This window comes from Meriones unguiculatus, chromosome 8 (assembly GCF_030254825.1).
Source record: "Meriones unguiculatus strain TT.TT164.6M chromosome 8, Bangor_MerUng_6.1, whole genome shotgun sequence".
Classification (NCBI taxonomy): Eukaryota; Metazoa; Chordata; class Mammalia; order Rodentia; family Muridae; genus Meriones; species Meriones unguiculatus.
The window spans coordinates 78494310-78509344 of NC_083356.1; the positions used below are offsets into that span (position 1 = coordinate 78494310).

Genomic DNA, 15035 nt, shown 5'->3' on the forward strand with positions numbered 1-15035 from the left:
GTGGATTGAGAAATTCAGTGCTATTAAGATATCAGTTCTCTTCAGCTTGATCTATTGATGTATGGAAACCTGAACCTAAAATTTCTAAGTGATTATAGTTAATTTTAAAAGATGAGAAAACTTTACAAAATTTATAGCATGATTCAGTTAGCTAATTTATATCCACCAGTGGCTGATTCTGTAGATCACTTTGGGTGATGTGGTCATTTAAAAACTATTAACTAGTCTGACCATGGAAGATAACTTCCAGTCCTGTGTTTCTTCAGGTCCTTCGACCACTGCTTTGTAACTCCTAAACCAGACAGCTATACTTTCTTACTTAAGTTCATTCTTGGTTTTAAGCTATGGTGAATTAAATAACTTTTATAATTTCCAAAAAAAGATTAGCATTTTCCTAATAGAAGGACAATTATATGCAAGGATGTTAGTTTGATTAAAACACAAAAATTTAAAAAAAAATAATAGCACTATTTGGTAATAGTTATAAATGCTTCTCACATACTTTTGGTTCTACTCCTCACAAAAACCCTGTAAGTACAGTTTTTTTTTAGGAAGTAGAGGCCCAGAAGGGGCTTAGAATCTGGAAGCAGCAAACTGTTATTAGGTCTCTGAATTATTAGAATCGTGGTTATGTATTTATTTACTTGTTTATCATTATACTGCCTGTACTTTTGCAGGTTAAAGCCAGTGGTGTCTACAGCTGTCTGTCATATTGTGATGACACTGAATCTGGTCGAATGTTTCAAATCAGATCTTTGGGCCATAGTGTGGTACTGTATTAATCCTACAACCTATTACCAGAATAGCTTCAGTTTATCTGAAAGATACCTCCCCCACCTCCAGGACCCTGTTTCTCTTTGTATCTCAGAATGAGCCGTTCATGAGTGGTTCCTACTGTGAGTGATAAGGGTTTTCTGCTAGTTTCATTTGCATAGGAAATCAGGGACTTTGAATAATGTCCCATCTAGAGCTGTGGATTTATTTATCTTTTTGACTAATGAAATTTTTGCTCAGGATTTTACAGAATTCAGGTCTGGAAACGGATCAGATCCAGAATAATAGTGAGGTGTTAATAATTTGTGAATTTAAGGACCATTCATGGAGAGGACTTAGGCCCCCTGCTCAGATGTAGCCTTTAGGCAGCTCAGTCTCTATGTGGGAACCCTAGTAAGGGGAGCAGAGGGAAGCAGAGGTTGTCTCTGCCATGAACTCAGTTGCCTGCTTTTTGATCACTTCCTTCTGACGGGGCAGCTGTGCCAGGCCACAGCGGAAGAGAATGCAGGCAGTTCTGATGAGACTTGACAGTCTGTGGCCAGTTACTAAGGGAAGAGGACTCTCCCTTTCTGAGGACTAGGGGAGGGAGAAGGGGGTGCCACGAAGGGATGAGGGAGGAGGCTACGATCAGGATGTAAAGTGAATAACTTTAAATAAATGACATCACAACTCGATAGGCACTAGAAAAAAATCATCTTGGGTCTGGAAAAAATAATTTGTGGGTTTTTGTTTGTTTGTTTTTGTTTTAGTGGACATGTTTCTGAAGAGGATCTCAGGACCAAAGGCAAGGGTAACAGAGGAAGTTGTTCTAAACTGGCTGTGTGCTAGAATTATGTGGTGAATTAAAAACATTACACCCTAGTCAGGATGTCTGAGTTGGGGGGGGTGTGTGTGTAAAGGCTAAAGCCCTGATGATTCTGTGCACAGTTCTGTGTAGAGAACTTTTCTTAAAATCAGACTTGAGCACACTTGAGTTTGACTCTCTGCCTTGATTGTTTTTCACTTGTTAACTTTGAGATCTTGGTCCGTTTATCTTTCTCATTTCCTCCTCTGTAAAGTGATGGTAGGATAACAGCATTACGGTGTGGGATGATGGGAAGAACTAAGAAGGGAGAGTAGCAGGGAACTTTTCAATGCGTGGTCTTTGGTGTGTTATGCAGTTGGATGTTTCTGTTTAGTTGTAGTGATCACTGTAATTCTGTAAGCAGCTACTGTGCTTAAGCTGAGTTGGAAACCAAGGCAGAGAGGGTAAGTGGTTTTTTTCCTTAGTGGTGTCTAGCTAGTAAATGGCACAGCTGCTGAAAGGAGGATCAGTTTCAGCTCTGTGCTGGATCGTTTAATGTCAGCTTCACCCAAGCTGAAGTCATCTGAGAGGAGGAGCCCCAACTGAGAAAATGCCTCCATAAGAGCCAGTTGTAAAAGCCTAATTAGTGATTGGTGAGGGAGGGCCCAGCCTATTGGGGGTGGTACCACTTCTGGACTGGTGGTCCTGGGTGCTGTAAGAAAACAGGTTGGTCTGGGGGTGTTAGCACACACCTTTAATCCCAGAACTCTGGAGGCAGAGGCAGGTCAGTCTCTGTGAGTTCTAGGCCAGCCTGGTCTACAGAGAAACCTTGTCTCAAAAAACCAAAACAAACAAACAACAACAAGAAAAAAAAAAAAGAAGAAGAAAGGAAGGAAGGCAAACAAGCAGGGGAGCAAGCCAGTAAGCAGCACCCCTCCATGCTTCTACATCAGCTCCCGCTTGAATTCTTGTGCTGACTTCCATTAGTGATGAACTGTCCCATGTCATAGGAGAGGCTTTAAGTCCAGGCAAACCAGAACGGCTACTCAACCTAGTTCTAGTTCTAGTAAGAAATTCCAACAAGGCTCTGCCAGTATTGCACACTCTCCACCGCCTGAAACTGCTCCTATGAACAGCATTGTCACATTGGTAAGAGGTTCCTAATGTTTGTGGAATCTGATTTAGATAAAGAGATACAGGCTTCTAAGGTCCTTTAGAATGCTAAAACCTTATTGTTTTTCTCTAGGTTCCCTTGATCGTATTACTGTGGTGACTGCTGATGGGAAGCTTGCTCTAAATCAGATTGGTCAGATCTCCATGAAGTCGCCACAGTTGATTTTGGTGAATATGGCCAGCTTCCCAGAGGTAAAGTAGAAAGACAGACCCTACTGGTCTGTCTTCAGAGTTTCTTTTGGAATAAAAGTTTGATCAGATCAGAAGGAAATATGCTCTTAGTTTGGGAAGAAGTTTACTAAAGAAAATTTATGATAAGAAAATCTCTCTAATCTCTGTGTTTCTTACCTGTTAAAATCAAATGTTACAGTGACATATCTCCTCCAGCAAGGCCACGCCTAGTAATCCTTGCCAAACAGTTCCACCAACTGGGACCAAACATTCAATTATTGAGCCTAAGGGGGCCGTTCTCATTCGGACCACCACACTTGGAAGTCATCATGTGGCCTAGCTCTGCTCACCTCTCCCCAGTTCTTGCTGGAAATTGTCAGGCAGAAATGGAGGCCTGGCAATTAGTGTGAGCAGATGCTCCAGTTTTTATTTTCAAAAGAAGCTAGTAACCCGGAATGGTGTATGAAGTATGTTTTGTTCTCCAAACGTTTGGGACTAGTTCACTTTTCTTTTTTTAAAATGTGGCACAGCCAGGAGTGCTGACCTGTGTCTTGTTATCTCAGCTCTTTGGAGGTGGAGGCAGGAGGATTAGGGGGAGTTCAAGGCTACAGATGAAACTGCCTCAAAATAAACAGAAAACCCTTGAGACAAATAAAACGTTTTAATGGGCCACGTATGGCCTGTTTTGTGACTAATATATGAGAACTTGGAGAAGACCCTCCAGGAGTTTACCTTCCTTCAAACTAGATAGAATAATACGTGCAGTGCCTGGCTTTAGAGACTGGCCTGGATTGCAGCTAACCTTGTGGCTATCGTTGAGAAACCTGGGGAACCTGAAGTCTAGTTTTCTTTCTGCCTCCACCTGGCATTGTCCTTTGACAGTTACTTCCTCTCTGGGCCTCCATTCCCTCACCTTCCTGTCACGGTCTCTGTTTCAGTAGTTTTGTCCATGGCAGGATTTGACAAACTAGCTCAACAGTGGGAGCAGAACAAGCCATTTCCAACCAGAAGACTCCTGCGGCCCAAGTGAACTTCAGCGTTTCAAAGTGTACATTGAATTGTATCGTTTTCATAATTCAAATGATCCTTAGAAACAAAAGCCCAACATCTCTCCTGTGGCCCAGAAGCCGTGGCCTGCTTCCAATCTTTGCAGCCCGGTGGCACTGTATCCTGGTACACTGCTTTACGCACACTGGCCTTAAAACACATATCTTTGTCATCCTCTGGGCCTTTGTAGGTACTGCTCCTATGGCTTGGAGCATTTTTGATTGGGTGTTCACCACTCATGCTTTGAATTACAATGTAGGTGTCACTTTTTTACTAGATTGTAAGCTTTCAGTAGAAGAGTCATATATAACATATTCACTGTGTCCAGATCAAACACAGTGCCTGGCCCATGGAAGCACTCCATATGTTGTCCTTAAGTTGGTGGATATGTGTTGCTAGATTTATGGAAGAGAAGTACTCATTCATGGCGTTACTGAGAAGTATAGAAATGGATGAAAAGGGAATGGTCAGCTCTTTCCCTTGTTGGCCCCTCTGAACTACTGAGGCCTCTCTGCCCTGTTCATCTAATCCCAGAGGCACAGTAGGCCAATTTAGGGAATAGCCTCCTAATTACACAGCTTGAAGACCTCATCAGGCAGATTGCTTTGCAGAGCCAGCCACTTCTGTTATTAAAAGCAAATGATATTCAGAGAAGTAGGACCTGATTGGCCACCAGAGCATCTCTTATGAGGCAGGAGGAGGTATTAACTGCTTAATTTTTTTCCTAGGAAGTTGGAGTGTTTTTTTCATCTTTCAACTAAAGTCTCTTTGCCGTTTCTCTAGGGTGCAGTTCCCTGGGTTCTGGGCAAATGTTTACCAGCGTCTCAGTAGAGGGGTCCATGAACAGGCACACTGAGGAAGTGGGAGTTATGTTGTCCTTTGAATTTCTTTATCTCATCTGCTGTATACATTAAACAAACAGCTCTAACTAAACATTTCCTTCCTCCAGCTTTAGAAGCTGCCCATAGAGTACCGGGGTTCATAGCTTCAGAATGCTGAGCTAATCCTCCTTGTGTTTATAGAATCCCTTTCTGTTTCACGTGCATTTGGCTTTCTTTCCAGATCTGAACATTTCTGTGTCATGCTGTTGTGACACAATGCAGATTTACATGCATAATCTTTCAAACACATTGAAGGCAAAAAAAAAAAAAAATGTTGCATTTGTTTAGCATATATTCTTCTTAATAAATGGTGCACATAGTTGCTTTCTTCCCTAAACACACCTGAAACTACAGCTAATGATGGGAAAGAAAAGTGGAAAAAACAAAACAAAATGCATAGCATCGCTTGAATAAGCAAAGAACAATAACAACAACCACAAATATCAGTGGTCTCCATTATTTTTCAGTGGATTGATGAGAACTGATGTGCAGCAAATCTCTGCTGGGTTGGCAGGCCCTTTCCTACAGCTTATTTCACACCATGAGCAGTAAGACACACCGTCAGCAGTAAGATGAACACAACTGTTCAGTTTTTTACATGAGGTAACAGGCTCAGAGAAGGGAGCTCCTCCTAGCTTTACACTGCTGTTGAACATTGCTCTGCTTGACACAGAGGCTGGTGCTCCTTTCACCATCCTCCACTCATTCACTAGTGTCTTTTGAGTAGGTCCCCGGGGCTGGAGAGATGGCTCAGAGGTTAAGAGCACTGGCTATTTTTCCAAAGATCCTGAGTTCAATTCCCTGCAATCACATGGTGGCTCACAACCATCTGTAGTGAGTAGGTTCTATGTGGGGGGTAGGGGCAAGAACTCATTGATGATTAAGAGACACTAGAGGCCCGTTTTCATGTATCTTGTATTTTAGGGACTCATGGAGGTATAAACAAAATGGAAGGCCAATAACTGATATGGCATTTACAGAGTTTGTTTACCTGCCTACAGACATTTTGCCATTCTGTGTCCATCTTGGTGGGTTAGCTTAAGAACAGCAAGGGCAGGCATTGTTAATTGATTGTGGAACTCTTCTCTGCTTGTCCCTATGATGGGGTCAGTGATCTTTCTCCAATCACAGTATTCCAGCAGCCATAACCAGTTGGTTAATACTGAGAGCAAAGCAAGCAGTCTGCCCTTTTGATACTGGTCACTGTCCCCCTCCAGTGATGGAGTAAAGGCTAAGATAAGGGATGGAAATTGTATATGCATGTATGCCTTTTTGTTTTGTTTTATTTGACTCATGAATAGTTTAAATGTACTGTTAGGGAAATGATTATGGTTTTTTTAAGGTCTGTGTCCTACCATGTCAAATCAAAATATACATACTTAGGATAAATGAGAAGAATTACTTTCAATGGATTTCTTTATAAGAAATCTCAATTAATATTTTCCCCCAAGTATGAAGACATACAAAAACTAAACTGTAAAGTAAGGTTTTGAGGTGAAGTCAGGAGATGCATTTTCTAGCAGATTTAAACAGGATTACTAATAGTATTCATTCATCAAGTTTTTGCTGCACCCTTACCTTGTACTTCACTGGCCTTCTTCTGCAAGGGTGGAGATACTGAGACATGCTTCCTGCCTAGCTGAATGTCAGTAGTAAGTACTTGCACCTACAGGGGAAGGCTGCATGGTGTTACTTGGGCCGGACGGAGAAGGAGCTTGGAGGTGGTAGGGGGTGTTTCAGCAGTGTGTCATCGGTTTGTGATGAGAAGCTGTAGAAAGCTGGGAGATGGTAGATAAAGCTGCCTCTCTAAAGTCGGGGCTCATAGCCATCTATAGTGAGGAGGTTCTATGTGGGGGTAGGGTACTCTGAGCTCTGTACGTGAATGGTTTTATTAAGGGCAGCTGTTTCTTGCAAAAAGTTGCTTGTTTAATTTTACTTTTACGAGTGAGAGTTTTGCCTGCTTATATATGTACTATATTCATGCAGTCCCCACAGGAGCCAGAAGAAGGTGATGGGCTACTGCTGTTGGAGCTACAGATGACTGTGAGCTGCCACATGGGTGCTGAGAACCAAACTTGGCTCCTCTGTAAAAGCAACAAGTGCTCGCAACCAGTGAGCAGCTGCACTTTTATACGTATTTATTGTTCATAGTCATTTCCTTAAGTAATAATTAACTGAGCTTGAGGATCTATGAAAGTATAGATAAGTAACATTACACTAAATGCAATTCCGCCTGTCCTTACTCCTGAGCAAGTAACTAAAGCTTGAAAGGTTGTCTCTGTATTGAGTATTTCTTGGGCTGTCAAAGAATACTATCTAGTCTAAAGGATTTCACTTAGCCCTGTAGGCCCTTTGTTCATAATAAACGGATGGATTATGACAGAGATCCCTCTCCAACACTAAGAGGCTATGGTCAGAAGCACCATTTTGAATTTTTCTGTTTTTATCATTGGCCATACTTATATTCTGCACACACTTAGATTTTACACATCTCTGTGTGGATGTTCTGGTTTGCCATTTTGACTTTATGTAGGTGTAGAATTAAAAGATTATTAAAAGATCATTTAAAGATGGAACAGGAAGGTTGTTTGTTTGTTTGTTTGTTTTGGTACCTCTCTAAAACAGTAACAGTGACATGCTTGGAAAAGTAAAATAGGTATGTAACACCCTCCATGCCTTTCATATGTATGAGCTGGAGAGGAACTCATGGACAGGGATTGGCCTTTGAATCCGAGAGGCATGGATCAGCTCTGGAGAAAGTAAGGTTCTTTTGAACATACCAAAAGCCTTGTTCCTGTGAGTTCACTGTCATCCAGTAGAAATCTCTTCCACCCACTTCCTGTTGCCTTTAAGACAGGGTGCAGTCAACACTTTGTTCAAAGACGAGGCTGGACAAGGGAACCTGTGTACCGGTGAGTGAGCTTGAGAGAAGTTCCTGAAGGATGTTAGGACTGCAGTGTGTCAGGGTGACGTTCACATTAACTCCGCCTTTCGTTTGAGGACTTTATACATGTTCAGAACGTGGAGATGGTTTGTTCATATACCAACTGCCCCTGACTAAGTATTAACTGTGCCAGTCTGATGAAGGTGCATGCTTACATTATCTCACTGTCTTAGTGATAATTGGTGTGAATGTCATATTTATTGCTCAAGGTACCTGGTCTCAGGCCTGGATTTCAAATGAAGTCTTTCTGATTCCAAGACCTGTGCTTTCACTCTTCTACCATTCTGTTTTTCCTGCTGTGCATGCCAGTGGAGGTTTACTGCTCATTCCAAAGTATGAGGGAGTTTGGTATGAGGGTAGATGCGAATGAGTTAAATTTATTTACTCATTCCACATCGGCACTGGTATATTTTGAGTGTAAAATGTCAACTGGAATTTTTAACGTATGAAATCTTTCATCTGTCTTTGCACCGATCTTTGCACAGACCAGCCCTCCTCCCTTGAGGATTTATTGTGGTTTTGATCTGTGTTGCCTCAAACCATTGAAATCTTTTCAAAGAAGCAGAGCTGTTTTCTTTTTATTTTTTCTTCTTTCTTTTTTTCCTTCCGCAATACGCTGGTACCAGGAGTGGACATAGTTTGCTATTCAGCTTGATCAAAGCACTCTACACCAGTGTAACTTCCTGATCTTACTGGTAACAGAACTAAATGTTTCCATGTTCTGCCAAGATGGGTTGCCAGTTATCGACAGAGGGCTTGCATCTGGTAATAATTATTTACTAATTCTGTTTACCTTTTGATCTGGTTTTCAGTGTACAGCTGCAGCTATCAAGGCTATAAGAGAAAGTGGAATGAATCTGAACCCAGAAGTGGAAGGAACATTAATTCGAGTACCCATTCCTAAGTAAGTTTGGCTGAAATCCATGTATTTCAGTGATGTGGGGTAGTTGTCCTTGGATGGGAACCAGTACCTCGCCGCACTCTTGGGCCAGTGGCTGCTCACTTACCTGCTTCTTTCACCCTGGCTCTGCTGTGGATCAGTTTGCTGGTACCCACTGACTTACCGAATGCCTGTGTGTGCTAAGTGCTTGGTCTGCAGCTGTGAGCCTGAAGAACACTTACACACCTTCTGCCTGGGAAGTTAGGATGGGTTAGCACGCAGTCATTACAGAAGAAATGAAATAAAGTCTAGGAGGAAGGAAAAGCCACCAGTATTCAAGTGAGAGTGATTGGTGGGAGAGAGAACGGAAAGGGCGGTTTTAGGGTGGGGGGATTCTGTAAGGAGCTAATGTTTCTACCTGATGACGAGGTGGAATCATCAGTCTGAAGGAAACATTCCAAGAAGGGAGAGTGGCAAGCGCAAAGTCCTCAGATCAGAAAGCAACTTGACACTTGTCAACTCTAACCCCATATTCCCTGTCGAATTATTTTTACATTGTTCTTTGGTAATTGAAGAATTAAAGGCATAAGTCCAGAGTTGTGGCTTTTGTTTTGTTTTTTAATGGAGGTTTAAATGAATAAAAATAGAGCTTTGTTCCTAAATTGCAAAAGAGAAGACAGGGCTGATGAGGTGACTCAGTGGGTAAAAAAAAAAATTCTTGTCTGACAGAAGCCCAACAGTCTGAATTCAATCTGTGAGTCCATGTAAAGGTGGAAAGAGAGAACTGACTCTACAGAAGTGTCCTCTGGTCTCCACAGGAGCGCTGTGGCAGCAATCCCCACAATAATAATTTTTTTTTTTAATTAAAGTAAATGATAATGCTTGGAAAGTGGGGTCAGCACGATCACACGCTCAAGGCCAGCCTAGTCTACACAGTGAAACTCTTCCTCAGAAGAACCAACAGGATGGCTGCATGTTTGAGTAAAAGAAAATCAGGTGTGTCTGAAGCTCTAGACAGGGTAGTGAGATTAGGGCTTGGACAGCCAAGGAGGAACAAGTAATGAGAAGCCGTTGGATGGGTTGAGGGAAAGGATTGACCTGGTAGGGACGTGAGTGTGTCTGTCATGGCTGACTAACATGGAATTTAGGAGACAGAGTGGACAAAAAGAACAGTCAAAGTTGCGGCACTCCGGGTGGGATACGAGCAGAAGCACTAAGCCCCAGTTCCTACACAGTGCCTCCCACTGGATCGTTTTGTTTAGCCGGTCAACAAATACTAAGTACTAACTGTAAGCCGAGTCCTTTCCTAATTATTAGGGTGCAGCAGTAAACAAAACAAACTTGTTCCTTTGGAACTGACCTGATAGTTGAGCAGATATCGTAAACTCTCAATGTAATGTCCAATGGTGGTGATGTCTATGAAAAATCAGCAGGGCACAGAGCTGGAGGAGGAGGGCTGGAGAGATGGTTCACTTACTGCAAGAAAGGACCTGGCTTGTTCCCAGCATCTACATTAGAAAGCTTACAACTGTGTCTCTAGTTCCAAGGGGTCTGATCTGCCTTCTGGTATTGTCTTCGTTACTCTTGCTATGAAAAAACACCATGACCAAGGCAGCCTATACATGGAAGAGTTTATTTGGGGCTGATAGGCATCTGTTACCGTCATAGCAGGAAGTGTGGCGGGCAGGTGGGCATGACTCTGGAACAGCAGCTGAGAGCTCAAAGAGAGAGCAGAGTGTACAGGAGGATGGCAAGAGTCTTTCTGAAACTTCAGAGCCAGCCCCACTCCTCACAAAGCCACACCCTCACATCCTTCCACAGTTCCACCAACCAGGGTCTAAGCATTCAGACATATACACCGAATGAGGACCATTTCCACTCCCACTCCCACAGGCCTCTTGAGCACTTGCACTTACATGGTGCACATGGACGCATGCACCTAGCACACCTACACATGGTTATTTTTTAAAGCCTTTTTAAAACGTTAGAGAAATTTGGGGATTTGTAAAAGCAGGATTTAGAAAGGAAGGGGCATTTGAATTTTGTGAAGCAAACGAATCTCATCTTCCAACTCACTAGAAGGGACGTGGGCTGCCTGCGGTTCCTTTTGTGCCACCTGACATGCTGTATTACTTTGTGGAAATTGCTTCAGTTGACACATGACTGGCTCTAAGAGGTAAACTAGTGCCTCTGAGGCCTTCGTTTCTACTAAAGCTGGGAGCTCTGCCCAGGTTTCCTTGATGGCAAAGTGTCGTGGTAGCACCAAGATTTTTATTTTATTTTTTCTTAATAATGAGGTCTTGCTATGTGTTCAGGGAGACCACCCTGCCTCGGCTTCAGAGTGCTGTGAGTTACAGGTTTGTACCACCACACTTAGCCACGAGAAGCAGCCATAACACCGAGCAAGCTAAGAACTTCCCTGACTGAGCTCTTTCTTGCCGTATAGCCAGAAAATAGGTGTGTTCTTCATACCATATAAAACTGAGTTGGCACTCTGCTCTGCCAGCGTGTGAATTGGGCAGTATAAGCATGTGTTTAGCAGCCAGACAGACTGGGGTTCAAGCCTGGTACATGTGTGCTTGGGAAGCATCTGCTGAGCATGTGTCTGTACCAGGTTCTGCTGGGCACACATAGACCTTACGTTCACTCGTCGGCCATTTGTCGGGCGTCTTCTTTGTATTTACCACCAGCTTGTTTGAGAAAGCTCCAGTGACCCACATTGCATAGACAAAAGGCTCTGAGGCTCCGAGAAATGAAGAGATTGCCCAAGATCATATGATCAGTAGTTAATGGGCAGGACCTAAGAATTGAAAGTTTTTCTGTTACTCTCTATTCAGATGAATAATTCTGGAAAGTGCTGAAAGTACTCATGAATGTTAGAGCAAGATTTACAAGTGGAAGGGCTGGAGATATGGCTCATAGGAATGCTTCCTGCCCTTCCAAAAGATCCAAGTTCAGTTCCTAGTACCCATAACTTCAGCTCAAAGAGGGGTCTGACATTCTTTTCTGGCCTCATTGAGTACCCACACACATTTGGCATACAACCACACACACACCCATGTACATGTAAATAAAAATAAACCTTTAAAAATTACTTTTAGGGCCAGGAATGTTGATACACACCTTTAATTCCAGCACTCAGGAGGCAGAGGCAGGCAGAGTTTGAGGCCAGTCTGAACTACAGAGAGAGTTCCAAGACAGCCAGGACTATACAGAGAAACTCTATCTCAAAAAAAAAAAAAGGGTCGGGTGGGGGTTAAATATTGCAAGAGGAATAGATTGTAGTCCGCATCTCCATTCTGTGGTTCTTAGACTCCTGTCTGCAGATTTGCAGGCCATGTCTCGTTGCTGAGCCTTGGCTGCCCACTGCTCCAGATGAGAAGGCCATCTCCAGGTCGGCCAGGTCCCTCCACAGTCCCCGGATTCTGCAGTGCTGTGAATTTGTGTTGCTCATGTCCACTGTTGACTCGGGTTCTTTTCAGAGCAGTGCAAGCACTTATCACGTTTTTATTTGAAAGACCAGATTGACAAAACACACAGCTCTGCAGCCCCACTGGAGTCGACAGTCGCCCTTGGGATGTCGAATGTAAGTTTGAAGGATCAGTGTGTTCAACTTTTATTTTCAAAGACACGGGGATTCGTTACATTAGTTCTTACATTATTTTATCTTGGCTAATGGATGTAATCCAAGAGAAAGCTGACAGACCAAAACCCTCTGCTCCTGCAAACCTCATTTTTTATATACTTTCTTCTCTTTGACAAGGTGGTAGGGTCATGAGGCCCCTTACTGAATTATGTGTTTGGTAGTTTTCCAGATAAAAAATGAATGGTCTGTTCTTTATTATGGAGGCTGTGTCATGTGAGGGCACACAAGCTGATTTTAAAGTGAAAAGAACAAAGTTTCCCCTAGGTTTTGGCAGTGACTCCCATATGGCTCTAGTAGCTTGCTATGTTTAAGTTTATTATTTGTAAGGTAGGTGAAAGAGTACACAGCGATAGGAAGAGATTTCATGAGGTTAAGAGAGACAATAAATAGTATTATGTGTTATGAGTAAAGAAACCTCGTACATTGTCTCTCATACATTGACACTGACCGTTAAGGAGTGAGGAAGGGCTAACCGTGGGGCAAGGAAGGGTTAACAAGGTGGGCACTACTCTGCCTGGAGCTGTCAGGTGCCTGCTAAGCAGGGAGGCACAAGAGTACAGTGCTTAGGTTTGAAGCCCGCCACCACATGTATTCTGAATTGGGATCCAGCTCTTCTATTAGGCTATATGGCAGCAGCAGCTCTTTTCACCTCTCTGAACCTTATAAGGTTGATCTATAAAATTAAATCCATGGGAATAATTTTGTGGTTATTGGAAGACAATGCGACAGCGTTCTTGGAGCTGTTGATACCTGGCAGAACTCACTTGATGCCGTCCAAGTGGTACCGTTTCCTTCATGGCTTTTCACAAACAGGTAAGGGCATCATTCCCTTCAGGGATAAGGACACAGATTCAAAGAACTGAAGTGCTGGCCTTGGGGTCTCACAGCTAGTGTAAGGCACATGCACACACCCCACAGCAAGTTTAGAAAATACAAGAGAATAAGAAGAATAAGTCACTAAGATCCATTTCTGTTTATAAAATTTTAAGCTTAGTTCTAGGAGGAGTTGCCTTTTCTGGCCATTTGTAACTCTTGGGCCTCAGGATCATCTGCAGACTTGCTTTTAGCCCTAATTCTGGTTGTCCAGCAGCAGCTCTCCTCTACCTGCAGCTGCTCTGAGCTTCATCGCACTCCTGTCTCAGTTCTTTGAGAATGAGTCTACTGAATTCACCACTCTGATCCATAGGAGGAGCTGGAAGAGAAGTCCCTCGGGTAGCGGTCAGGCCAGGAAGCTTTGGAGGCCTTTCCTCTTTTTGCTGCCAGGCAGTGATCAGCTCTGTGGCCAGGGTTGTTTTGTTTGTTTGTTTTGAAACAGGGTCTCACTATGTTCTGTTGGCTGCTCCTATTCTATGTAGACTAGGCTGGCCTTGAATTTACAGAAATCCATCTGATTCTGTCTCTTGAGTGATAGGATTAAAGGTGAGTGATACCATGCCTGGTGGTTGTAGGACTTTATCATGCTGTCTCTTCTAGTAAAAATAGCCTATCCTGTTCTTTTAGAAGTAGCTTTGTACTATTTTCTCCCAAAATGAAGCAGTGTGTCCATGTTTTCTATAAGAATTCCTTATTTTTTTCAAGACAAAGTCTCATATAGCCTAGGCTAACCCCAAACTTGCTAGCTAAAAATGACCCTAAGTGTTTGATCTTATGTGCAGCTCCACATCTGGTTTATTTCTTATTCATTTGTTTTGTTTGTTTCCCTGTGTAGCCTTGGCTGTCCTGGAACTTGCTCTTTAGACCAGGCTGGCCTTGAACTCAAAGATCCACCTGCCTCTGTCTCTGAGCACTGGGATCACAGGTGTGCATTACCACTGCCCGGCTTCCTTATTCTTAAAGGTTGTTCAGTGTTTATATATTACACTTAGCACTAACTATTTCCAAAATGTCGGATATCTTGTTTTAAATTGTTTTTCTTTTTTTTTTTTAATGATTTTTAAATTATACCCACAAAATAAAAATAAATTAACCTTGAAAAAAGCAAACACACCTTAATTTCCAAAGCTCAACTCAGGATTACGATGTGACAGTGGGTTTGTATGCCGTGTTTCAGTTGTGCCATCTGAAGTACAGTACTTCAAGAATCATTTCATTCTGCTTAGAGGTATATCTTAAGTTTAGTGAGATGAACCTATTTGAAGTGTACAAGATGGGTAACTTACTGGGATGGATAACTTTACTCACACACTCAGAAGGCTGAGGCCGGCATATTTCTGTGAGTTCAAGGAAAGCCTGGTTTACATAGTGAGCTCCTGGCCAACCAGGGCTACATAGTTGAGACACTGTCTCAAAATAAGTAGATAAATAAAAAATCAATTGTATTTGATGATGAGTTCATTTTTAAAAAATCAAATTTTTGTGATAGTGAGTTTGGACAAATGTATATGTCCTTGTAATTACCATTTCATTCAAGGTATAACTTGTTTTTATTTCCCATTTCCCTCTTGGCACCCACCCCTATTTCCTCCCATGATACCAGACAACCACCATCTACTTTTTTAAGAGTGTAGAAGGGTTTGATCTTTTTGTTTTGTTTTGTTTTGCTCTTTCCCCATCTAAATAGAAAGCATCCTGGACAGTCATTAACTTATTCAATAGATATTTGCTGGGTGTGCTCTATATGCAGGCAAATGTAGACAAGGGTAAAATGGATATCAGTCTAGACAAAGCCATTCACCATATGGAACTTCAGCAGAGGGTGTAGTCAGAGACACAGAATGAGAGAAGGGGGTTTATGA

General features: G+C 42.5%; 1 protein-coding gene across 2 annotated transcripts in view; it reads left to right on the forward strand.

Annotated features, from left to right (window-relative positions):
• The window catches only part of Mrrf (mitochondrial ribosome recycling factor), a 50352-nt gene that overhangs the window by 13805 nt on the left and 21512 nt on the right, over positions 1-15035 (forward strand). For both annotated transcript variants that reach the window (XM_021656768.2, XM_060390058.1), the window contains exons 4-5: positions 2805-2923; positions 8587-8678. In XM_021656768.2, the coding sequence (XP_021512443.2) occupies positions 2805-2923; positions 8587-8678 (211 nt within the window). The remainder of the gene's footprint in view (positions 1-2804; positions 2924-8586; positions 8679-15035) is intronic.